Source organism: Puma concolor, chromosome B1 (genome assembly GCF_028749965.1).
Source record: "Puma concolor isolate L17-30 chromosome B1, mPumCon1.1.hap2, whole genome shotgun sequence".
NCBI lineage: Eukaryota > Metazoa > Chordata > Mammalia > Carnivora > Felidae > Puma > Puma concolor.
Genome location: NC_141670.1, coordinates 112,018,735 through 112,043,617, shown reverse-complemented (window position 1 = coordinate 112,043,617; position 24,883 = coordinate 112,018,735). Strand labels below are relative to the sequence as shown.

Sequence of the window (24,883 nt, the reverse complement as noted above, 5' to 3'; positions counted from 1 at the left end):
CCAGTTGAGTTCAAGCCCATGGTGGGCATAAAGTTTACTTAAATACGAAATTTTAAAAACTAAGTAGTCTAAACTCTGGCACTCATACTCACAAATATGACATATAACTATTTATTGAGTGCCTACTATATCAGGCAGGAAGTAGACTAGATAATTTATATCATATAAAAATCATATATAATATTTGCCAGTCTCAGAATCCTGAAGGCATGATCTAGAGCACTGGTTTAGATATTATCACCACAACATACAGATTAGGAAACCGGTATTTACTAATATAGGATTACTTATATTCTATTTAGGAATTGCAAGATAAATCCCCATTGTTTTCCTAAATCTGAGATACTACTTGCGGGATTTACAATTTAAAAGGAATTGTAAAGATCCATGCTCTCAGAAGTGTAAATTAGATAATAAAAAAAAAAAAAAAAAGACTAGCTTAAAAAAAAAGGCTAACTGTATTCAAAAATATTTAAAGAGGCCTGGAGTGCCTGGGTGGCTCATTCGGTTAAGCACCTGACTCTTGATTTTGATTCAGGTCATGGTTCGTGAGTTCGGGCCCTACATCAGGTTCCTACTGACAGTGAGGAGGTTACTTGGGATTCTCTCTCACCCTCTCTCTCTCTCTGCTCCTCCCTCTCACACAGGTGCACACACTTGCTCTCCATCGCAAAATATATACATTTTTTTTTTTTTATTTAAAAAAATTTTTTTTTTCAACGTTTATTTATTTTTGGGACAGAGAGAGACAGAGCATGAACGGGGGAGGGGCAGAGAGAGAGGGAGACACAGAATCGGAAACAGGCTCCAGGCTCTGAGCCATCAGCCCAGAGCCCGAGGCGGGGCTCGAACTCACGGACCGTGAGATCGTGACCTGGCTGAAGTCGGACGCTTAACCGACTGCGCCACCCAGGCGCCCCTATAAATTTTTTTTTTTAAAAGAAGAGCTAGTAACTATTCTTCTCAAACTGTTCCAAAAAATAGAATTGGAAGGAAAGCTCCCAGACTGATTCTACAAGACCAGCATTACCTTGATTCCAAAACCAGACAAAGACCTCGCTAAAAAGAAAAATTACAGGCCAATATCAATGATGAACACGGATGCAAAAATTCTCAACAAGACATCAGCAAATCAAATCCAACAGTATATTAAAAGAATTATTCACCATGGTCAAGTGGTATTTATTCCTGGGCTGCAAGGGTGATTCAGTCTTCACAAATCGATCAACGTGATACACATTAATAAAAGGATAAGAACTATATGATCTTGTCAAAAGATGTAGGAAAAGCATTTGACAAAATACAGCATCCATTCTTGATAAAAACCCTCAAAAAGTAGGTATAGAGAGAACATACCTCAACATCATAAAAGCCATATATGAAAGACACACAGCTAATATCATCCTCAATGGGGAAAAACTGAGAGCTTTTCCTTATAGTCAGGAAGGAATAAGACAGATTTCCAGTCTCACCATTACTATTTAAATAGTACTAGAAGTCAGCCTCAGCAATCACACAACAAAAAGAAAACAACAGGCATCCAAATCAGCACGGAAGAAGTCAAACTTTGCTATTTGCAGATGACATGATACTCTATGTAGAAAACCGGAAAGACACCACCAAAAAAATTACCAGAATACGTGAATTCAGCAAAGTCTCAGGATATGAAATCAACATGCAGAAATCTGTTGCATTTCTATACACCAATACGAAGCAGCAGAAAAAGAAATCAAGCAATCTATCCCATTTGTAATTGCACCAAAACGATTAGATACCTAGGAATAAACCTAGATAAATAAAGAGGTAAAAGACCTATACTCTTGAAGACTATAGAACACTTATGAAAGAAATTGAGGAGGACACAAAGAAATGGAAAAGCTTTCCATGCTCATGGAGTGGAAGAAAAAACATTGTTAAAATGTCTATAGTACCAAAAGGAATCTACATATTCAATGCAATCACTATCAAAGTAACACCAGCATTCTTAACACAGCTAGAACAATCTTAAAATCTGTATGGCACCACAAAAGACCCCAAATAGCCAAAGCAATCCTGAAAAAGAAAAACAAAATCGGAGGCATCCTGATTCTGGATTTCAAGCTATATTACAAAGCTGCAGTCATAGAGACAGTATGGTACTAGCACAAAAACAGACACATATATCAATAGAACAGAATAAAGAACCCAGAAATAAACCCATAATTATACGGTCCATTAATCTTTGACAGAGCAGGGAAGAATATCCAATGGAAAAAAGACAGTCTCTTCCACAAATGGTGTTGAGAAAACCAGACAGCAATATGGAGAAGAATGAAACCAGACCACTTTTTTACACCATACACAAAAATAAATTCAAAATGGGGGTGCCTGGGTAGCTCAGTCAGTTAAGTGTCCAACTCTTGGTTTTGGTCATGATTTCACAATTCGTGAGATCAAGCCCCATATCAGGATTTGCACTGGCAGCACAGAGCCTGTTTGGGATTCTCTAGCTCCCTCTGCCCCTCCTCAGCTCATGCCATGTTTGTCTCTCTTAAAATAAATAAATAAACAAACAAACAAATAAATTTGAATGCATGAAAGAACTAAATGTGAGGTAGGAAACCATCGTAATCCTAGAAGAGAACAAGCAGCAACCTCTTTGACCTTGGCCAGAGTAACTTCTTACTAGAGACATTGTGGAAGGCAAGGGAAACAAAAGCAAACATGAAGTATTGGGACTTTATTTAGATAAAAAGCTTCTGCACAGGGAAGAAAACAATCAACAAAACTAAAAGGAAGCCTACGGAATGGAAGAAGATATTTGCAAGTGGCATATCTGATAAAGGGTTACTATCCAAAATCTATAACAAACTTATCAAACTCAACACCCCAAAAATAAACAATCCAGTTAAGAAATGGGCAGAAGGCACGAATAGACATTTTTCCAAAGAAGACATTCAGATGGCAAACAAGACACATGAAAAGATGCTCAACATCACTCAGCATAAGGGAAATACAAATCAAAACCACAATAAGATACCACCTCACACCTGTCAGAATGGCTAAAGTAAACAACACAAGAAACAACAGGTGTTGACCAGGATGTGGAGAAAGGGGAACCCTCTTGAGTTGTTGGTAGAAATGCAAACTGGTGCAGCGAGGAGGCCCGGGGCGAGCAGCCCCGGGCCTGGAGAACATAATGGAGGTTCCTCAAAAAGTTAAAAATACAACTACCCTATAGTCCAGCAAATGCACTAGTATTTGCCCAAAGGATAAAAAAAGTACAGATTCAGAGGTACATGCATCCCAATGGTTATAGCAACATCAACAATAGCCAAACTATGGGAAAAGCCCAAATGTCCAGCAACTGATGAATGGATAAAGAAGATGTGTTGTATCTATACATATATACATGTACACACAATAGAATATTACTCAGCGATCAAAAAGAATGAAATCTTTCCATTTGCAACGATGTGGATGAAGCTAGAGTATATTACGTTAAGCCACATAAGTCAGTCAGAGACTTACAGGATGGGGGGAAAAAAGGGAAACAAACCATAAGAGACTCTTAAGGATAAAAAACAAACTGAGGGTTGATGGAGGGAGGAAGGTGGGAGACAGTAGATGCATGATGGGTACCAAGGAGGGCATTTGTGAAGAGCCCTGGGTGTTGTATGCAAGAGATGAATCACGGAGTTCTACTCCTGAAACCAAAATTGCACTGTATGTTAATTAACTATAATTTACATAAAATTTTGAAAAGAAAAAAAATTTTCCTTAAAGTCTTCATCTAACCACATCAAGTGTTGATCCACTAAAGGGTCAAAGTTTAATGTGGAAAACTTTTAAAGTGGTATGGAGCCCTCAGATGGTGTGATGAATATATAACCAGACACATACAAACACACCCACCACACACATACATACTCACACATCCTTACACTGCTTTGTACATTCATATATAAAATTCAGTGTTCTCAATGAGTACCACTTCCTTTTAAGTACCACAAAATTTTTTTGGTCTTTTATTCTGGAACAAGCAGGACCTTTAGAATCCCTAAATGGTTCAGATTCAAAAGTTTGAGTCTCGAACCCAATATCCTGTTTAAGAAACCAGTCAGTCCAAGTAACCAAAAGAAGCCCACACTTCATTTACCAAGATAGTAATTACCATGATCCTGTGTTAACCAAGTGGCAATGAGACTTGACCCTTTGTCAGTCCTAAAAACAAACAGAAAAACCCTCCCTGGTCCTTACACGTATGCGGGAACTGCAGAGCAGAGGCTTGGAAACGCGGCGAAGAGGAGGCAGCAATTTTACAGGGATTCGGAGCAAGTTGCGACAGTCACTACCCAAACGTGGTCCGCACGGCACCCGGACCAGTCCGCTTCTGGCGGAACAGATTCTTTTAACTCTTTGCCCTAAATCAGTGACGCTGCCTCTCGCTCAAAATCCCCTTGCCTATCCACCCTCAATCCCGGGAAAACAGTTCACTTCACCGGTCCATTGCATGAAATCCACTTTCGAATTTCTCCCGCGAAAAACTGTGACGTCATTAGCCCGCGACCGGAACAAATCAGGACCCAATACTTGGCCCGCCCACGAGAAGCAGCATTTTCAAACCGCCAAACTTTTCGCTGAGAGCCTAGGCCAGCCGCGTACTCCGACGCCCCGCCCCCTTCGCCAGCTCACGCTTGTGACGTAAGCGACGGACGCGCGGTCTCCGTGCTCGTCTTTTCCGAGGCGTACGGGAGAACGGTGTCGCTCGTCCTATGACGCGGAAACCCGGACCATAAGGATCCAGAGACGAAAAGGTTGGAAGACGCAGTCCCCAGCCCTGTGTGTTGGGAATTGAGCGGAGTAAGTTCCAAGTAGACTGTAGATAGTGTTGGTCAGGTTGAGCGAGGTCTCAGTTTCTCTTTTTTCATGCAGTCCATTTTATCTATCGTTCTTCTCACCTCGCCCCTCCCGCAAACCCATCAGTTTGCTTGTGCTAGTTCTCTGTGCGCACGCGCAGAAATGCTTTGGCAGCCCTTGTAGTTCCAGTTTTCAGAGGTTGGGGGCGCGTATTGTCCGGCGTTGGGAGGTTGGGGGTCCGCCCAGCATTTGGCGACGTCCTTGCGAAAGGACGGGTGCTGAGGGGGGCCGTAGCCAAAGTGGAAATTACCTTACTTCGTCGATCTGAGCCTTGGCGGCCAAACGATAGCGAATGTGAGGGCGTGTGTTGTGAAGTTAAGTCATTTTCTTTTTCAGGATTCTAGTTTTTGTCATCAAAGGATGTCGAAAATCAATTACGGAAAGGAGCTAACAAAGTAAAAGTGTTAAGTGTACTGAGTGCGTTCATAGATGCCCTTTAGGGAAAGTAAGGTAGCAGTTAATTAAGGAAGAAGTGGTCTTGGAAAGCTATAGAGAGTAAGATGCCATTTAACGTGGATCTTGAAAATTGAATAGAGGTTTATAAGACAAGTAAGGTAAAAAGAACTTGCACACAGGCAAGGGAGTTCTGGTACCGTTGGGTGGTCAGCCGTGACTAGAACTTAACGTTTTTGACACACCATTTCCTCCAAAAACGATAAAAGCTATGGATGAGTTTCCCAGGAAAATTCATGTACATGTCCAAATATTTTGCGTATAATTTTGTAGGGAAATTATGAAGAACCTTGAAACGGCCAAGAAGCGTTATATTGTATGTGTTGTCTAGGTTATCTCTTTCATTGTCATTGAGTTATTTTACTTTGTGTAAGTTGTAGAAAACGATAATAATGGAAATTAGTCTTGGAATTAAATTAATTTTGCAATTACTGCCGTAACCAGTTTTACACCTATTAACAAATTCATTTCAGTGTTCCTCATTGCTTATTTATTTTAATTCTCCTTCGATTTGGTATTTTATATAATTTTTTAAATTTATTATTTGTTTATCTTGTTTTAGGTAGGCTCCACACCGAACATGGGCCCTTAAACTCATGACCCTGAGATTAAGGGTCACATGGTCTTCTGAATGAGCCAGCTCTGCACCCCCTGAGCTAGTTTTTAATACTTAACTGTTTCCTAACACAGAACACACACATAAAAAATCCTACTTAACTAGTTCCGTGATTTATTACTTAAAATATTTGATGTGTATTCATTTTATATTCACATATTTAGATTTCTCTTTTTAAAATATGTCTTTTAACAATTTCATGAAATTGACAAGAATGTTTGAAACCCATCCAAAATTCCCTGGACTTTAGGTTAAGAATATCTGAGTCAGAAGATAGAATGAATGATGACAGACTACAAGAGGTTCTACTAATAGGAGTCAAATTTACCAGAACTTGTTTACCTAGCTAGTTTCGGCCAATTCACTTCACCTTTAAGCCTGTGTCAAAACAAGTTGGAAGAAACTACCTGATTGTGACTGAGGATTTAAAACAATATATGTAAAGTAACTGGCATTGTTATACAGTAACTTTTATTCCTTAAGCCCCTGTTTAGAAGCCAGTTAGATGTCACTGGTTCATTACCAATTTTTTAATTTTTATTTTTTTATTACCAATTTTTTAAACTTGCATATTGTAAGAAAGTGGTAAAGGATTTTTAATGTTGAAAGTTGTAACATTAAAATCATAAAATTATAACTGTGTTTTGGACAAGTTACACAGCTTCTGAGAAGGATAGATGACTTCTGGAACCATTTATAAACTGTTCCCGTATTATAGTAACAGTAGTTGTGAACACACTGGAAGGAGAGAAAGAGCCCTTCCAGAAGTTGGTAATAATAATGGTAATAATAATGGTTACGTTTTATGGAGGGAGTGAGAAGTCTAGTAGAGTTGAAGAATCAAGACTGTGACAAAAGTACTGCCATGTAACTTCCTGATTTTCTAGCAGCCATTGCATAGGAAAGTTAAATTGAATCCTATCTTGTTACTTTATGTTTCATCCATATCTTCTCTAATAACAGAGATGTGTTTGATTATCTAGAGGATATATTTCTTAAAATCGAAATTGCAGGGGCGCCTGGGTGGCGCAGTCAGTTAAGTGGCCGACTTCAGCCAGGTCACGATCTCGCGGTCCGTGAGTTCGAGCCCCGCGTCGGGCTCTGGGCCGATGGCTCAGAGCCTGGAGCCTGTTTCCGATTCTGTGTCTCCCTCTCTCTCTGCCCCTCCCCCGTTCATGCTCTGTCTCTCTCTGTCCCAAAAATAAATAAATAAACGTTGAAAAAAAAAATCGAAATTGCAGACATATGTTATACACACTAGGCAAGAGTTTTGGAACTTAATTATTCGGGTCACAAAAATAATCCTTAGGAAAAGGAATGAGGAGGGTCTCTGAGATGAGAATGATAGGAAAAATCTGGTTTGGGGAAATCGTGACTTTCTTCACTTCTGCAATTCTGTCCACTGTTTCTTTAGATGGTGGCTCTGACAAGGAAAGGAACTAGAGAGCTAATAGTATGCCATTTACTAATTTGGAGTTTTTACAAAAAGGAAAGTTAACATTGGATACTTATGTAATAATTTTTAGCTTCCGCGTATTTTTAAATTATAATCCTACCCCCTTTCAAAAGAACTTGAAGTGCTTAACGTTTTGCAGTGTATGAGAGATCCTTTTAAGTAATTAGTTAACAAATGCTTAAGTTGTGATCAAGCTCAAGTCCCTACCTTCAGAGTTTTTTGCATTCTAGTGGGGTAGACAGACAATAAAATTATAACTCCAAGAAGATACAAGGATACAAAGTGGTGACAGAGGGGATAGGTGGGGTTAAAGTTGCCAGGTAAGGAATATCTTAGGTTGAGTGAAAGAAAGCCTTTTTGAGAAATTGACATTTATGGAGACCTGAATGAACAGGGAAGTAATCCCTGCGATGTGGCAGGGAAGGTAAACAGCAAGAGCACAGGCCTTGAGATGGGAATGGCCTTAGCATGTTTAAGGAATGATATGTTGTAGTTGGAGTGAACCTGTTGGAAAGAATTGTTAGGAAATGAAGTTAGATATCCCCAGGCTAGAGAACATACTGCTTAGGCATACTATGGATTTTGGATTTTGAGTGTGATTAAAAATCCTTTGGAGGACTTTGTCCAAGATGTTGACATCTCTGGTTTACATATTCTGGCTGCTGTCTGGAAAGTTGGTGATAATGGAAGAAGAGTAGAAGCAAGCACAAGTTATGTTCTTGTAGTAGTTCAGACAGGACACAATGATAGCATGAACCAGGTGATAAATGAAAAGTATTCATATTCAGGATATATTTTATAAAGGTAGAGCTAACAAAAATGCTAATGGATTTGTTGTGGTATATGAGGAAAAGAAGGAGGATTTCAGAATTTTTGCTCTCAACAGTTTTGTGATTGGTGTTTTCCAGAATGGGGAAAACAAGGCAAAAAGAGGTTTGTTAAAATTTGAGCGTTCGGTTTTTGCCATTTTCCACATGAGATATATATAGTTCAGGAAGATAAGTGAAGATGTCAAATGGATGATTGAATATTGGAATGGGAGGAGCTAATGGGAGAAGTAAGGGCTGGAGAATATAGATTTGTAAAACATCAGCATAGAGCTAAACAGCGTAAAGCCTGGGAAAGGATATGTGTGGAGATAAGAAGGGAGCCCAGGACTGAATTCAATTCTGGGTAGCATGTAAAGGTAGAGCAGAGTAGAATGGTCCAGAAAAGGAAATTGAGAAGGAGGAAAACTCTCCTGGAAGCCAGATGAAGAAAATATTTTCAAAGAGGGAGTTTGACTGCAAGAGCTGCTTAGGGGTCCAGTAGTCAGTGGAGATCACTGTTTTCAGTTTCACTAGAATGATGGAAAGGGAAGCTTCACAGAATGGGCTAAAGAATGTGGTTATTCAGCACTAAATGACACCTGATTGGTTTTTGTTTTTTTTTGTTTTTTTTTTTTTTTAATGATTAATTCTGACAAGTAACTCTTTTATAAGTATCTCAATAAATACTTCATTACTTGTATATTTTCAAAATTGGTACTTGGTCAGTCAGCTCCAGCCTGTTCTGAAAATGCCAAAATACTCATCTGATTTTTGTGAGATTGCATGTTTAGTTGGAGATTTGAACATGCATTAATGGCTTGTACTCTCTTACTGGGTGTCACTTTGAAACACATTTTCCATTTCTATTACTGTCTGCAGCATTGGTGCTCAGTAACTGATTCCAGCTGACAGGCCAAAGAGACAGAAATAGGCTTTAATACTATGTACACTGAACTTTAAAGAAGGATAAAGACAGAAGATACAGTAGGGACAGCATCTTCATCTCATCTGGAGTCTCGGCCCCAGCACTTACTCAAACTGAGCAGTTAATCCAAATCCACTTTTTTCCCCCCTTTACATTACAACAGACGTGTGTGACTTCCATAGATAACGGACCAGAATGTTTTAGGTCACCTTGATGTGTAAAAGCCTTAGCCCCTGTTTCCCATCAATCTAGTATGCCATTCTGGTCCATAGGTCCAAGGCCTGCATACCAACCAGTAGTGGCTCCCACCCTGGTGCAATCAGATAAAACTCTCCCCATATGTCTTCACTCTCCTGTGTCCCAAGAAAACAGTTATGGGAGCCTGGGAAATAAAATATGGGAAAACTATGTTACAGAGATAAATCTCACCGCAGGCCCGATTTAATAAGCCTTTGCTCATTTACTTCTTTTTGTGTATGTACTTCTAGTGGTTCAGTGAAGAGGCCACAATTCATTCAACAAATTTTTGAGTGACTACTGTGTGCCAGGGAATGGGAATTCATCAGTAAACAAAACAGACAAAAACCTGATTTCATTAATATTACATTCTAGGAAGGATAAATAAAAATGTACAGTAGGGGCACCTGAGTGGCTCAGTTAGTTGAGCATCCAACTTCCAGGTCAGGTCATGAGCTCACGGTTCATGAGTTTGAGCCCCATGTCAGGCTTTGAGGAGCTTCCCTAGTATTGTCTATCTCCCTTTCTCTCTGCCTCACCACTCCTAAAAACAAATAAGCATTTTTTTAAATGTACAATAATGTTAGAAGATAAGTGCAATGAAGGAAAAGTAAGGCAAGGGAGATACAGGTATCCAGAAATTTGCAGTTTTAAATGAAGTGACATTTGAACAAGACTTTAGTAAGTGAGGGAGCAAGCCATGTTATCTAGGCAGCAAGTGTTTGGAAGGGAACTGCAAATTCAGAAGGCCCTCAGTTGAAGATTTGCCAGCCAGGTTTTAGGAAGAGCTAGAAAACCAGTTTCAGGACGAGCTAGATAACCAGGTTTTAGGAAAAGCTAGATAACAAAGAAGATACATGCAAAGTAACTCAAGGAAAGAGGTTTGCTGTCCCAAGAAATAAACACTGGGATGGGAAGGTCACCTGGAAAAGAGAAAGCCAGTTCTGTTTCTAATGAACAGAAATTAACATTTCTGGGCACGTGGCTAGCTTAGTCCATAGAGCATGGGACTCTTGATCTCAGGATTGTAAATTCAAGCCCCCAAGCCCCACTTTGGGTGTAGATTACTTGAGAAAACACTGAAAACAAAAACACTTAAAAATCAAAACCAAGATCAACTTATTTCATTGGAGATTGTATTTTTTAGTTTGTTAAGATGGAGAATGCCTGAGACTTTAATCTTATAATTTGACATATTGATTTAGAAGTGTACTTTGGTGAGATATAGATGTTGGTAGAGATTTTATGCTATACTAGAACATTCTGGCTCTGAACTAAAATGCATCAAAAGCTTAAGCTAACTAATGACATAGGTTGTAAATTATTTTGAAAGTAAAAAGGCCAATGAAAAGTGAACAGGTAAGAGATTTAAAAAAAAACCACAATGAAAGTTTTCTCAGCTAATTACAAGTGTTAACTCAAAGTTTGTTCTCTGCCAGCTGAATGAGTCTATTAAGCCTTCAGATAATAAAAAGGGTAACCTAAATATTTTCCTATTACATGTGATATAAACCTTTTTTCAGTACACAGGAATGGAAGCTGAAAGTGGAAATCAAGAAAAAGCAATGGAAGAAGAAAACCCTGAAAAGAAAAAAGAAGTAGAAAAAAAGAAACGGTCACGAGTTAAACAAGTGCTTGCAGATATTGCTAAGCAAGTGGATTTCTGGTTTGGAGATGCAAATCTTCACAAGGATAGATTTCTTCGAGAACAAATAGAAAAGTCCAGAGATGGATGTAAGTTTACTTCACTGTATAATGAATGGAACTAGTTTTAGAGGGTTATTGCCTTAAACTAAGTACAACGTTTACCATAAATACAATAAACTTGTACAACGTTTACCATAAATACAATGGTAGCATATTTTGTATTGTGATATATACCATATACTATACATACAAATCCATTAGTTTTTACACGTGAAAACTATTATAGCTCACTTTTGCTTTAGAAGACAGATTTCTAGTGTTAAAAGACAAAGATTTCAGTTAATTCTGGAGACACACATCCTATATTTTTTTGTTTATCTTAGAGATAGAGCAGAGATATGGGGACAGGGGTTCACAAGCAGGCTTTGTGCTGAGAGCAGATTATGACCTGAGCTAAAGTCGGAGGCTTAACCTAACTAGCCACCCAGGCTCCATGTTTGTGTGGTTGAGCTCCTTGCAAGCTCAGTTTTCAGTGAGCAAAGTTTTCAGTGTTGAGTTTTCTTGAATGCTGTGTGCTTAGTGCATTAATTCTCATAAGGCATTTTACTAATTAATTTTGAAAGGAGGGAAATGTGATTAATTTTTTACCAAAATGCAATTATTCTGTAATACTAACTTATGCATTTCCATTAGATGTTGATATATCACTTCTCGTGTCTTTCAACAAAATGAAAAAATTGACCACAGATGGAAAGTTAATAGCCAGAGCACTGAAAAGTTCATCTGTTGTAGAGGTAAGAATTATTACAACTATATCATGGAATTATTATGTCAATTATTAATCTCATGTAACTATTTCATAGCTGGACTTAGAAGGCACCAGAATCAGGAGAAAAAAGCCTTTAGGTGAACGACCAAAAGATGAGGATGAGCGGACAGTGTATGTGGTATGTATGTGGTGAGACCTTATTTTCTAAAAGCTCAGTGCTGGCATTCAAAAGAATGACAGAAACATTCTAACATTACAAGTAAAAATTTATTGACCCTGAAAAAGTTCTTCTATTTTAATATTGCTTCTCACTTATAGGAATTACTTCCCAAAAATGTTAATCACAGCTGGATTGAAAGAGTATTTGGGAAATGTGGCAATGTTGTTTATATAAGTATACCACATTATAAATCTACTGGAGATCCAAAGGGATTTGCCTTTGTAGAATTTGAAACAAAAGAACAAGCAGCGAAAGCTATTGAGGTAGGTCCCGAACCTAAAAAGAAAAGCAAAGACAATTAGCAAGTGTTTTTAAATAGTAACAAAATTTTATTGGTTTTCAGTTTCTTAACAACCCACCAGAAGAAGCACCAAGAAAACCTGGCATATTTCCTAAGACAGTAAAAAATAAGCCTATTCCTGTCCTTGGAGTATCAGGTAACTTAATATTGATATTTAAGTAAACGTAGTTGAATTAAAATGAACACTAATGATAACATTGTTACAGAAGAAAAGAAAAAGAAGAAGAAGAAGAAAGGCCGAATGAAGAAAGAGGACAATATCCAGACCAAAGAGTCAAATATTGACACAAGTAAAGAGACTGTAGGAAAAATGAAAAGATCCAGGACCACATCTGAGGGATCTGAAGTAGAGATTACTGAACCCCAGAAGCCACCGTCTAAGAAAAAGAAAAAACGGGAAAGAGCAGAAGCATCCAGCTTACCTACAGTCAGAACGGGGAAGAGGAAGAGAAGTATCTCTGAAGAAGCAGAACACCCAACTCCCAGGTCAAAAGTAAAGAAAATAACGCAGAAAGACAACATTAAAAAAGAAGATGTAGAAGTTCCCAAAGAAAACAAAGGTATTGACAACTTCAAGGTTAATTTATCTACAATTAAATTAAAATGAGAGATTAAGGAATCCTTATTTACCTAAAGTTAACTTTTTGATATTAAGATTTAGAAGTCTCTACTGAAGAGGAAAAGGATACTGGAGATGCAAAAGATGGATCCCTTTTAAAAGCAAAAAGGAAGCATAAGAAAAAACACAAAGAGAGGCACAAAATGGGAGAAGAGGTTATACCCTTAAGAGTACTTTCAAAGTAAGTAGACGATACAGATTCTGTAGTTGAAAATTGGCACACGCCATCACCATTGCTAAAGTGCAATTCCAAGTTGTATTGAACAGAGTTGCATATTAGCAACAGTCATGGCATGTAGCCAAGATCTGCACATACAATGGATATAAGGCAGTTGAGGATTTGAAAGGAACCACCACACTAAAACATGGAAGCACTTATTTTTATCATGTCACAGCAAGTGTCTCCATGTTAAAGTAGAGGGCGTTCCTTAACAGTTTTAAGGGTACAGCTTAAATATACCATAGATGGTCATTTCGGTGAGGCTTAAATTAAGCCTTATAAGTTTCTAAAATGTAAAAGTAAGACTTACCATCACTAAAACATGGAAGCACTTACTTTTTTAGATACAAAGCAAGTACATCCACGTTTAAGTGGTGGGGAGCCCAGTCTTGTAAAAATGTGAAAAAGTTACCATTCCTTAACCTGTAAAGTAAGCTTAGAAGATGCCGGATCAAGATAAAAGTTGTGTCCATTTGGGAATACCTCCACTGAAACATGGAAGCACTTACTTTTGTTTTACACAGCAGGTACCCCCATGTTAAAGCAAAGGGACTCCCCTTGGGCTATATAAGGAACTTGCCTTGTTACATTCAGAGGAATGATTTGGATTCACTTCTACTAAAACATGGAAGCACTTACTATTTAAAAGTCAAAGAAAGTACTTCCATGTTAAAGTTAAAGGGAGTCCATCCACACAAGAAGCGGAAGCCATGTAGGAAAAGAAAAGGCAAAAAACCATACCTTTGCCAAGAAAGTTTTTCTGATCCTTCTTGAATTGTACTCTCGAAGTGCCCTGTCCTCCTCTTGAAGGTTAAAAGGCAAGGACTTCAGGCACTTGTATTTATACTATTCTTAACTGCTGAATTCCTCTTGCCTTTTTATCTCAGAGAATCATTACAAGAGGTTTTTGTTATTCTAATGTATCAGCTCTCTGGGAATGTATGATCCTGGGTGGGTCTGGATACTTTTTTTTTTTTTTTTGAAGTATACAGATGTCAATAATAACAGCTAAGACCATTACCACAAGATATCCTCTTTAAAAAAAAAAAAAAAAAAAACCCTATCTGCTTGTTTGATGGCATAGATTAGAGTAACAATGAGTGCTCCTGTGGAGCCTGGAGAGGCATTGTGTTTCTATCTGGAGGAGCTCTAGCTGTTTGAAGAAACATCTACATGTTAAATGCATGTAAATAAATAAATTGCTTCCATGGGGCGTTTTTTTTCTTCTTAGAAATTCCTTTTGAGTCAAGTAAATGCTAAGGAATGTTATCTCCCAAATTGGAAGCAGTTTAACAAATAATCTCTAAATAGTAATCTGCCATTTTCCCCCTAGTGATGACTAATTGTTACTAGTTAATTAATTCAAAACTTTTATTTTCATAAATGAAAATATTTGAAACATACTCAAGAATTGAATTGTCAAATTTAAAACATTTAATCTGAATGTTGGGTCAGATGGAACTCCCCTTTATATATTTACTGGATGGACTTAGGACTCCAGAAGTAGTGTGAATGTATGTGTTTGAAGAAGGAAAAGATTACAAGGCACTGTGAATGTATATACTTTGATAATAACTTTTTATTTGACCATCTTTTTTCACTATTTCAAAAGTACATTCTTTTCGTTACAGGAGCGAATGGATGGATTTGAAAAAAGAGTATTTAGCACTGCAAAAAGCCAGCATGTCTTCTTTAAAAAAAACAATATCCCAAATAAAATCGGAGTCAAAAATGGAAACAAATGGAGTAGCTCCTAACTCTGGAATAGAAAATGAAAAAAGTAAATACCACTATAATAGTTTTTGTAGTATTGTATTGTGTTTATATACTAATGTACTATTTCTGAGTTACAGGATAAACCTTAATTTTTAAAAACTTAAATGTGCAATTTATTTTTGATATAAGAATATTTGAAGTGCTCGTTTCCATGACTCCTGTTTTTCTGGGCACCTGGCTGGCTCAGTAGAACATGTGTCTCTGGATCTGCGTCCTATGTTCAAGCCCCTTGTAATTCAAGCCCTTGACATTTAAAAAAATTAAAAAAAGAAAAAAGAAAGTGTCTTTTTTACTTAAGTTTTCTCTACAGTTTTTATTAATCAGAATTAGTGATGAGTGTCTATCAATTGAGCAAGTTTGTAGAAAGAAAAATTACAATTTCCGTCTGTAATTTTATCCTATTAGGACATATTTGGAATTCTTACAAATTGAAAATCTTAAATTTTCACATTTTAATTATAATGTTTGTTGAATGTTAACATACTGTTCTGTGTCTGTTTACTAAGTAAAGTACTCTATTATTTGGTTAAGAAAAAGGGGGAGTTTTTTCTAAGGTTTTACAAGTGTTCTAACCAGGCTCTGCAATTAGAGTAGTAAAGGTTTGGGTATTTTTATTCATGGTAATCTGCAGTAAGCAGTATGACACCAGAATAACTTATTTTACAGTTACATTAAGTAAATTAAAATTGGTTACTTAAATCAGCTGAAGAAATTACTGTTGTTCTTCTAAAGTGGGCCTACTAAATTACTGAGTGTAAGAGGCTTATTTCTCTTTCCTTTTCAAATCAACAGCAAACAGTGAAGAGTGTTGTCCCCAGGAAAAGGTTAATGCAACAGGACCACAGTTTGTCAGTGGCGTGATTGTGAAGATCATTAGCACTGAGCCTCTGCCTGGCAGGAAACAAGTCAGGGTAATGCTTTTGTGTGTTGAGGATAGTTGTTGCTCTTTCCTTTTTAAAACTTCCCCATGTGAAAATGTTTTGCATATGGAAAACAAAGCAAGTAAAATTAGAATTTGTTCCTCTGCAATAAACTATGTCTAGATTTGATTCTACCGTAACTCTTGTATTTGACTTGAAGCAAAATCTGAAGTCTGAAATTCCCTGCTGGATGAAATTTGCAGTGAGCTCAGTTTAAAACATCTTTCAGTAGAACTGCACTTGGCTTATTTTTATTGGTGCCGTTAACGATTGATTGAGTAGTTGAATGAGTAAGCCTTACTATAGTCATTATAACTTAAAAGAATAAATTAGTAAAATGCTTTCCTGGTATTCCTTTAAGGGACATCTATTTTCAGAGAAAATTTATTTTAGAAAATATTTCATGCTAAAATGTATTAAATATCTAGTCAACGTTAGAGTTGGTCTGAAGTTATTACGAATTTTTAATCATCTGTTGTTGTCTGATTTTGTAGCAAACATAATTCGTTTTCATTAGAGCTCTTAATTTCCAGTAGATTCCCAAAAGATTTTGTGACCTAAAGAAAGTCAGAGCTATTTTGGAACAAAGGGGATATTATATGCATATTTTTTAACTTAACGTAAATTTAGTAATTTTGTCTGTTAATCCTCTTGGAAATTGAAATTTTTTCCTGGAAGAAATGGAAGATATTTTTGGAGAAAAAATATTTCGTTAATATTATTTATTAATTTTTTTTGCTATTTTCAGTCTGCACTGATTGTTTAAAAATGTGAAACAATTTTTAAAAATGTGAAACAATTACAGAAAAGTGTAAAATATTTTGAAAAGCTACAAAAATTTTGTATGCGTGTACAAATAAATACGGAGTCCTATATAATTTACAGTACACATTGTTATATCTATTGCTCTGCAGTCTTTTTTCACTTTATCTATTTGATCTTCTAACAGCGTTTTGTAACAGCACAACCATATTTCTTTATTATTGACATATTCCTATGTAAAATAGCATATATATTTTCATAGCAAATATATTTTCAATTGTTATGCTGACATTCATCATCATCTAGTATGTTGTTTTGATTTTGCATAGACTCCTACCAGTCACATTTTTTTAACTTGCATGACCATTGAAGTTGCTCACTGAAATAAGCTTGTGAACACTTTATCTGAAATCCTGTTTCCTGTAAAATCCTGTAGCTGTCACTAACATAAATTTAGATTCTCTTTAAGATGTTGATGAGGGATGTGGTGAATCCCAAATTGGTATTACCAACTTATATTTCAGAGTATGGTAACAATACAGAATTTCAGATCAGAAGGGTAAAAAACTGAGGATGTAAATGAAGCTGTGGTTAATCAGGTTGCAAAAGATTTAAAAGAAAAATTAGAAAAAGTTTGTTATTTGAAATAACATAGATTCAGTAATATTCATCAAAGAGCTTTTGTTATCTAAAAGATAATATATCAGTTAAAAATTACTTACAAAATCATAACATTGTTAAAAGTTAGTAGTTACTTACATTTTGCCGGAACAAAAATGGAGTTATTATGGTATTTACTGCTATTTAACTTGCCCATGTGATTACCAGGCTAATTTATCATTTTAAGGAATGGTTTTAAGTCCTGGGATTAGCCTAACATTATAATGGATATATAGGTAATATTTTGAATTGTAGTAATCGGGTCTATCTGGTAAGTCAGTTACAAAACACTACCAGTTAATATATTCACATTTCATTAACTTCATACCAATTATTTGTCTTGCTTTCTAAATTTAGTACTCAAGTACAAGTGGAAAGAATTGGCAAGTATATTTCCCTCCAGTTCTATTTTTTTCATGTAATTAGCAATCAATAAGTGCCAATTTTGAGATAGGCAATATGCTAAGAGTAGGGTTGAGTTAATACTCCCTGGCTTCTCAGGTTTTTATTGCTTATTCTTTATTATTAACTAATAAACTTTTCTTATATTGTGGTGAAATAATATTTCCAGAATACTGCTCAGTTACAGAATTCAGACCTTAAAAATCCAACATCTAAAAGTAATCTAAATTCTTTGAGGCTTGAAATTTGGGTCAAAAGTAAAGCCAGATGCGTAAAGGGCTTTTTTTTTTTTAAGTTGGGAATCTCTAGTAATTTCTTTGGTTTTCTGAATGGAAGTTGATGAATGAAGAATTATATAACATTCCTGCATAATTGCATTGTTTACACCACAGAACATGCTGGGAAGAAATGGTTAGGAATGCAGGAATCTTGTTAATTTGCCCTCACAGCAGGCATTATAGGTAAAACTTTTCCTTGCTGGGGGACCACAACTTGTTTAGAAGAGATTGTTGAGGTATTTCATCAGAAAGTATGAACTCTTGAGCTATATTCCCATAGATCTACTCAGGAACCTAGGATTTTTGTAGGCTCCCATGAAATGTTTTTTTTCACAAGTTGTTAGAAAAAGTTGAATTTTTTTTCATATATTTTAAGTCATAAGGAATTTTGTACAGATAAGTGGAAACGCACCTTCTCCCCCAATCCATTCTGGGTTTTTTGTTTGTTTTTAATTGTATTCCTTATTTTAACTATACCGTGACTTGTAATCCCCTTCTTGATGTGGGGGCTAGGGGAAATTATTTGTACATCCTGCTCTATAAATCTGTTGTCTCTCTGTAGTAGTCCTATGCTAGTTAATATTCTAAGATTGTGATTGAAAAAAAGGGTTTGATTAGAGTTTTCAACTTTGTCCAAATCAATTTTAAGAGTATTTGTGTATATTTTAGAGGTGCGTGGCTGGCTCAGTCAAGAGAGTTTATGACTCTTGATCTTGGGGTTGTGAGTTCTAGCCCAGATTATGTAAATGATCTCTACCCTCAACATGAAGCTCGAACTCAAAACCCCTACATCAAGAGTCACCTAACTTGTACTGACTGAGCCAGCCAGGCACCCCTGTGTATGATAAGTAGGATAGTTACTCCTCATTTTAAACTGGATATGGCTTATTTATGTAACACATTCTAACACAACCATGGGAATAATTTTATAATTATTATCAAACATTTCTATTATTTATGTAAAATCTTTCTGAACTCTAATGCAGGATACTTTGGCAGCAATCTCAGAAGTTGTTTATGTGGACTTGCTAGAAGGAGATACAGAATGCCATGCTAGGTTTAAAACCCCTGAGGATGCTCAAGCAGTAATAAACGCATATACGGAAATTAAAAAGAAACACTGCTGGAATCTCGAGATCCTTTCTGGTAAGACGTCAGAGTCTTTTTTAATAACTCTTACTTAGAGGTGATTGCACTATGTTTTCTGATTTTGATTAATAAACTTTTTATTCATATTCTAGCATGTACAAAGTAGTATTTAATCAGACAACTATAGATTTATTATTGAAGTGTGATTAATGCCTTGAATATGTTTCTTCATTTGTATCAGTGATTATTGTTTTTGTTTTCAAGGTGATCATGAGCAGAGGTATTGGCAGAAGATTTTGGTAGATAGGCAGGCCAAACTTAATCAGCCTCGTGAAAAGAAAAGAGGCACTGAGAAGGTAATCAATTCATTTTTTTGTTTTTTGTTATAGTTGTTTGATAGCTTAAATATAATAGGTTGAATGTTTTCTGGAAGTCAGTAATGTGTAGTCCTAAAATAACCTTGGTTTTCCTATACACGATAAAGATTTACATGGTGTATACTGCATTTTAAATTGTGAGAGACAATACTTGTTTCTCTGCATTTTGAAATATACGAAATTAGAATTATTTTCCCCACAGGGTACATAATTTTAATTTAGAGTTTTCTTGTTTTCCTTTCTTTTATTGTACCTGTTAGTAGCAGTTTAATTTCAACAGTGTTGAATTCTGGCTGCTATGTATCATAGTTTGGTAGTAAATGATTATTTAAAGATTGTCTTAATGGTAAAAACACAATGTATTTAAGAGTGTAGTTTTTTAAGATATGACCCCCCACAGATAAGATTGGGAGACTTTATGCCTAATGTTTGTTATAGCAATGATAAGCTTTATTCCTTTTTCTCTATAGTAGTCAAGTGAAACAAACAAGCTTAAATACTTTAAATAATGTAAAATAGACTCTGTTTCAATAATTTCATTTTAAATGATAGTGAGTAATTTACTACTTGTTGCTTGTGTGCTGTCACGTTTATTCTTTTTAATCAGATTATTATAAATAGTAGTACATCTTTAAGTGCTTAGAACAAATTAAGGGTACATAATAACTAATGCTATTATAAAATTTTTAAATGTGTATTATTAAATAAGAATCTAAAAAGATATGCATTCTTCTATGACTGGTTACACTTAAAATCATAATACTTCCTGTGTGCTAGGTTTGTTGAGTGTTTTTCATTGGCCTTGCATTGCCAAGGATTCACTGGAATTTAAGATGATTTGAAGGGAGGTTTCCTACTGGTCTTTGTTAATTCTGTTTCCATGAATACAGACTGAATTTGCTGAAATGTGGGAAGGCCTCCTTCCTCCCTAAGGATTCTTTCAGGTCTAAGAGGTGGTAATTTCAAAGCCTGCTTGAGATTATTTAAATGTTAAAATCATTGAACCAGAGCTCATAACTAAAATGAAATCACTTTGTTAAATAGTATTTACCATTCTAATTGGTGTGAAATTTCATTTAAATCGTATATGTTTTTAAAACTAGGAATTAGTTTTGTTTTTCAGAAAGATCCAATCTCCATAAATAAACTTGAGGCAAGGAAATAAACAATGACTGGGGAATTTTATAAGTTTCATTGGAACACAATGAGTGCCTCTGTTACTGAGTTGGAAAGTTTTTTCCTGATCTCATTTATCTGTTGCACCACCAGTCTTGTCCTTAGCATGATTTGTTTGATAAATAGTATAGGATTCTAGCTGAAGATGTGAAAGTAGCTAGTTGGCTCCCGTCATATAATTAAAATAAGGTACCACACAAAGTGGGTATTGTACATACTTTTCAGAAAACACAGTAATTAGTATGTCAGTCTACCTTTTTGATAATTCATTTAATTAATATTTTTTGAGTGCTGATTTGTGTTAGCCACCATTCTAGGAAATAGCTGCAAGTAACAAAATACCCTGTTTTCGTGAAGTTTGCAGATGAACAGTTTAGGTCAGGTGATGACAAATGCTGTGTATAAAGAGCAAATTAAAGGGTATTGTGAGATATCTTTACATCACATGAGGTTCTGGGAAGTTCTCTGTGAAAGCGACACTAGAGCAGACCTTAGGAAAGTGAGCATACAAGCAGGAGAGCTTAAATGCATGGCTTTCCAGGCAGAGGCACCAGAAAGCACAGAAGCCTTAAAGGGAAGGAGGCCACTACAGCTAGATCCCTGGGAGCAAGCACCATAGTAACGGAAGTTAAATATTTAGAAAAAAATTAGCGGCTAAAAAAGTATGACGTTAGCGCTTTTCTGATAGGACAGTTCAAAGTTTCCCAGTAGTATTGTAGTGTTTGGTCCATGAGCGAAGGAAGAAAAGCACTGGTAATGAATCTTCGTTCTGCATTTTCATGTCGGGGAGCAGAAGGAAACTAGGGACAGTTTCCTAAGTCCCAGTCAGTTTATGCAATATTAAAAGAGGAGAATAGGTGAAGAAAAAAGGTGTTTTGTACTCATGGTAGTATTTTTTACATATAGAGATCAATATGGGTAAATTCTCACAAAAGATTAGTAAGATGAGGAAGCGTCCCCCAGAAAGGGGCTCATTCCTTCTGGCGAGTCTTTGTAGCCTTTGTAGTCTTCCCTATCACTTTGAGCATGTGGGTAAAATGCAGTAACAGCTACTGGAGACAATGAGTCTTTTCTCATTCATCCTTAGCTTTTAAAGCATATTTGAAATTTAGTTAGCATGGTCTTTTTTCTACAAATTACTGATATATCAGATATTCAACAGGTAAAGACAGAATTCATGAAATTATAATGAGGAACAGGCTTTTGGTTTAATCTTGAAGTGACTTTGTACAAAAACAACAAATACAGGGGCACCCTAATTTCATTTCCATGGTAATAAAATCTTAAATATATCCCATAAACCTTTACTTCCATAGATATAAACCCTGGTTATGGCTTTGCTGATGACTTTTGTGAATGTGGTCCTCATGTGGCTATTACTGTTTTCTATCATAAACAGACTGTTTGGTGACCTTGGCATCTTTTGAGTTTTTGTTTTTAAGTACTTGTATTTTTAACTTGTGTAGCCGGTCTATCTCTATGCTGACTTCTACTTTAACTTTTAAGTAAACTTTTAATATTAAGCAAACACTTTAAGAAACTAAACAATAAATAAAAGTGACTTCCTACCAATGGCCACAGTCACAAAACATTTTAACGAAACTGGTGAATAATTACTAGAATCTATTTTTTTTATTTTTTATTTTTTGATGTTTATTTTTGAGAGATAGAACACGAGCAGGGAAGGGGCAGAGAGAGAGGGAAACACAGAATCAGAACAGGCTCCAGGCTCTGAGCTGTCAGCACAGAGCCTGACGTGGGGTTCAAACCCACGAGCTATGAGATCATGACTTGAGCCAAAGTTGGATGCCCAACCATCTGAGCCACCCAGGAGCCCCTAGAATCTATTTTTTAAGGGAGTAAGATTTTCATTTCCTCCAAAGCTACAATAAGATATTTAAATTTTTTACATCAAGAAAACTTTTGGAATATTTAGACATCTTAAACGGTCTTCTACATTCCATACAATTTCATTTGCCTTTAAAAAATACTGAAGTATTGGGGCGCCTGGGTGGCTCAGTCGGTTGGGCGGCCGACTTCGGCTTGGGTCATGGTCTCGCGTCTGTGAGTTCGAGCCCCGCGTCGGGCTCTGTGCTGACAGCTCGGAACCTGGAGCCTGTTTCAGATTCTGTGTCTCCCTCTTTCTGACCCTCCCTCATTCATGCTGTATCTCTCTGTCTCAAAAATAAATAAATGTTAAAAAATTAAAAAAAAAAAAAAATACTAAAGTATTTATGTAAGGGTGTGGTAAGTAATAAGTTCTCTTAAGAGTGGATCCCTAGGTAGAATATTTTAATCTTCAGATTTGTAAGCAAACCTTTGTGTAGCACTCAGACCAAAATATATTGTCTCATTCCAATAATGCATGAATTCGCACGCACAATATAATTATTTAGGATCACATATCTTTTAAGAAATTTCTTAGTAATTAATACTCAAGTCCAAGGGGATATGAAACAACTAACCAGTATGGGTCTTGAACCCTCCTAAAAGGTTAAAAAAAATTGCCAGCATGGAGTGGCTGTTTTCAACTGAAAATTTTTTAGTAATGTGAAACTAAAATTTGAGTGTTTTAGGTAATTCTAAGATTTATTATCTATTATACTTAATAAGCCATAATCCTGAACAGTTCTTTCTATATTGATTTGGGCTACGCTTAATTTATGTCTTTTGTCTACCTTTCCCTCTTTTAAAAAATTTTTATTCAACCTGATTTTTCTAGTCGTAATTATCTTTTTAAGCATCCGGTACATTCTGATTTCTAATTTCTTTCTCCATAGTTAATCACCAAAGCTGAGAAGATTAGACTGGCAAAGACTCAACAAGCAAGTAAACATATTAGATTTTCTGAATATGATTAAAAAACACTTTTGGTTCACCTCTTAAGATTTCAATGATTACTTGAACTTTTCTTAGGAAATCCATTTTATTATGGTAGTCAATAATAAAGAATGTTTTTCTGAAACCTACGTTAATTAAAAAAAATACCTTTGTTCCTTAACTTGTAAATAAGACTTTTTTTTGAGACAAGTACATCATATACCCACAGTTTTACATTAAACGTCTTATTTGCTGAAATTATCTTCTACAAATCAACCTCAAAATAATTAGTAAATGTTTTGAACATTATCATTGATTTTGTTGTTTTTATATTACAAAAAACAAAATATTTGCAAAAATAATACTACACAAATAGTTTAAGAAAATCTGTTTGACAGTAGACTCACTGTACTTGTTTTATAGTTTGCTTTTTCCATTTCAAATATCTAGGATATCTTTTCATGTTGACTTATACAGAGACTTATGTGTGATACTTCATTCTGTTCATTGCACTTTGCTTATGTGAGCTTCCACTGAATAGGCCATATGAACTGTCCAATTAAAATATTAAACTTTTAAAAGTATTGAGTTTGTTTTTCATAAATGAAGTTAAACATTTGATTTTGCTTAACCAAAGTAAAATGTACCAGATGCTCTGAACACAGGGAGAAAAAACATCTTCTCAGAATCAGCCTTGGGCATAACTGAACTCTATCATTTTATTCAGGAAAGTGGCAGACTGGAGTATTTTAAGTCCTTCTCAGAACTGAATCTACAGGGCTTTTTCATGACTGGCATCTTGATCCCCTATCAGAATATTAAAAACAGCCATGGGGTTCATTTCCTTGGGCTAGAAACCATTTGTAGTTCCATCAGCTTTATCCAGAAGTGAGGGCCTCATTTGGTGCCTAATTGTAGAAGACCTACAGTCAGGAAACTACTTCTGTGGGCCAGGGATTTGAGGAGATTGGCTGCCTCACTGGTTGAGGTGACAGCAGTTTATTAATACTAAAAACAGGTATCTGGCAAGTTGCCCACTGACCCGTTCCCTTTTTTTTCTCTATAAAGGAAAGCTAACGTACACACACTGTAATGGAGGGAAAAAAATATCTGTAAATAGTTACTAAACCTTATTATGAAGATTATGACTAAATATGCTTCAGTTGATCCAGAATAGTCAACAGATGGATGTATGTTTAAAGGATTCAGTTGGTCTCAGTGAGGACGGTCTTAAGGTAACTTTGGAAGGGTTATTAAGTAAAATTTAAGAAATTCTCCCCTTGGCAGTTTTTAAAACAAGATAAGTGGTCATTCAGCAAATCTCTTTGGACACTTTTAGCACTTGGGACAAAGATCTCTCTCCCATGGACCTTATAGTTCAGCAGTAGTTAGAGATGGTAAGCAAAAATAAGTAATAAAAGTTATACTTTGTTAGGTAACTCCTTAGGACAA

The 24,883-nt window shown here is 36.0% G+C and overlaps 2 protein-coding genes across 9 annotated transcripts in view; one reads left to right on the top strand and one right to left on the bottom strand.

Annotated features, from left to right (window-relative positions):
• The window catches only part of ZGRF1 (zinc finger GRF-type containing 1), a 94,405-nt gene extending 89,733 nt beyond the window's left edge, over window positions 1-4,672 (bottom strand). For 2 of the 5 annotated variants that reach the window (XM_086704371.1, XM_086704374.1), the window contains exon 1: window positions 4,240-4,667. The gene's annotated coding sequence lies outside the window, so the exon portion shown is untranslated. Of the gene's footprint in view, window positions 1-4,239 lie in introns of all 5 variants that reach the window. The other 3 variants (XM_086704373.1, XM_086704375.1, XM_086704376.1) reach the window with 3 other exon arrangements.
• Window positions 4,673-4,695: 23 nt separating this feature from the next.
• Window positions 4,696-24,015, top strand: LARP7 (La ribonucleoprotein 7, transcriptional regulator). 4 transcript variants are annotated; one of them, XM_086704379.1, is made up of 13 exons: window positions 4,696-4,842; window positions 10,919-11,129; window positions 11,736-11,836; window positions 11,906-11,989; window positions 12,130-12,294; window positions 12,375-12,468; window positions 12,542-12,892; window positions 12,988-13,132; window positions 14,803-14,951; window positions 15,740-15,858; window positions 18,956-19,115; window positions 19,323-19,414; window positions 23,392-24,015. In XM_086704379.1, exons 2-13 carry the CDS (start codon window positions 10,928-10,930, stop codon window positions 23,470-23,472), a joined length of 1,743 nt encoding a protein of 580 aa, XP_086560505.1. In that variant the 5' UTR covers window positions 4,696-4,842; window positions 10,919-10,927; the 3' UTR covers window positions 23,473-24,015. The 4 variants fall into 4 exon arrangements, with proteins under 4 accessions (XP_086560505.1, XP_025777423.1, XP_086560504.1 ...); XM_025921638.2 differs by having other exon boundaries at window positions 4,697-4,842; window positions 12,539-12,892; XM_086704378.1 differs by having other exon boundaries at window positions 4,719-4,842; window positions 10,926-11,129; window positions 12,539-12,892.
• Window positions 24,016-24,883: the final 868 nt, after the last annotated feature.

Excerpts from the sequence above, each read along its gene's own strand:
- LARP7 (XM_025921638.2), top strand. The coding sequence starts at position 10,928 with ATGGAAGCTGAAAGTGGAAATCAAGAAAAAGCAATGGAAGAAGAAAAC. Across the intron at positions 13,133-14,802 it reads CCCTTAAGAGTACTTTCAAA|GAGCGAATGGATGGATTTGA; the intron begins GTAAGTAGACGA and ends TTTTCGTTACAG. Across the intron at positions 15,859-18,955 it reads CTGGCAGGAAACAAGTCAGG|GATACTTTGGCAGCAATCTC; the intron begins GTAATGCTTTTG and ends ACTCTAATGCAG.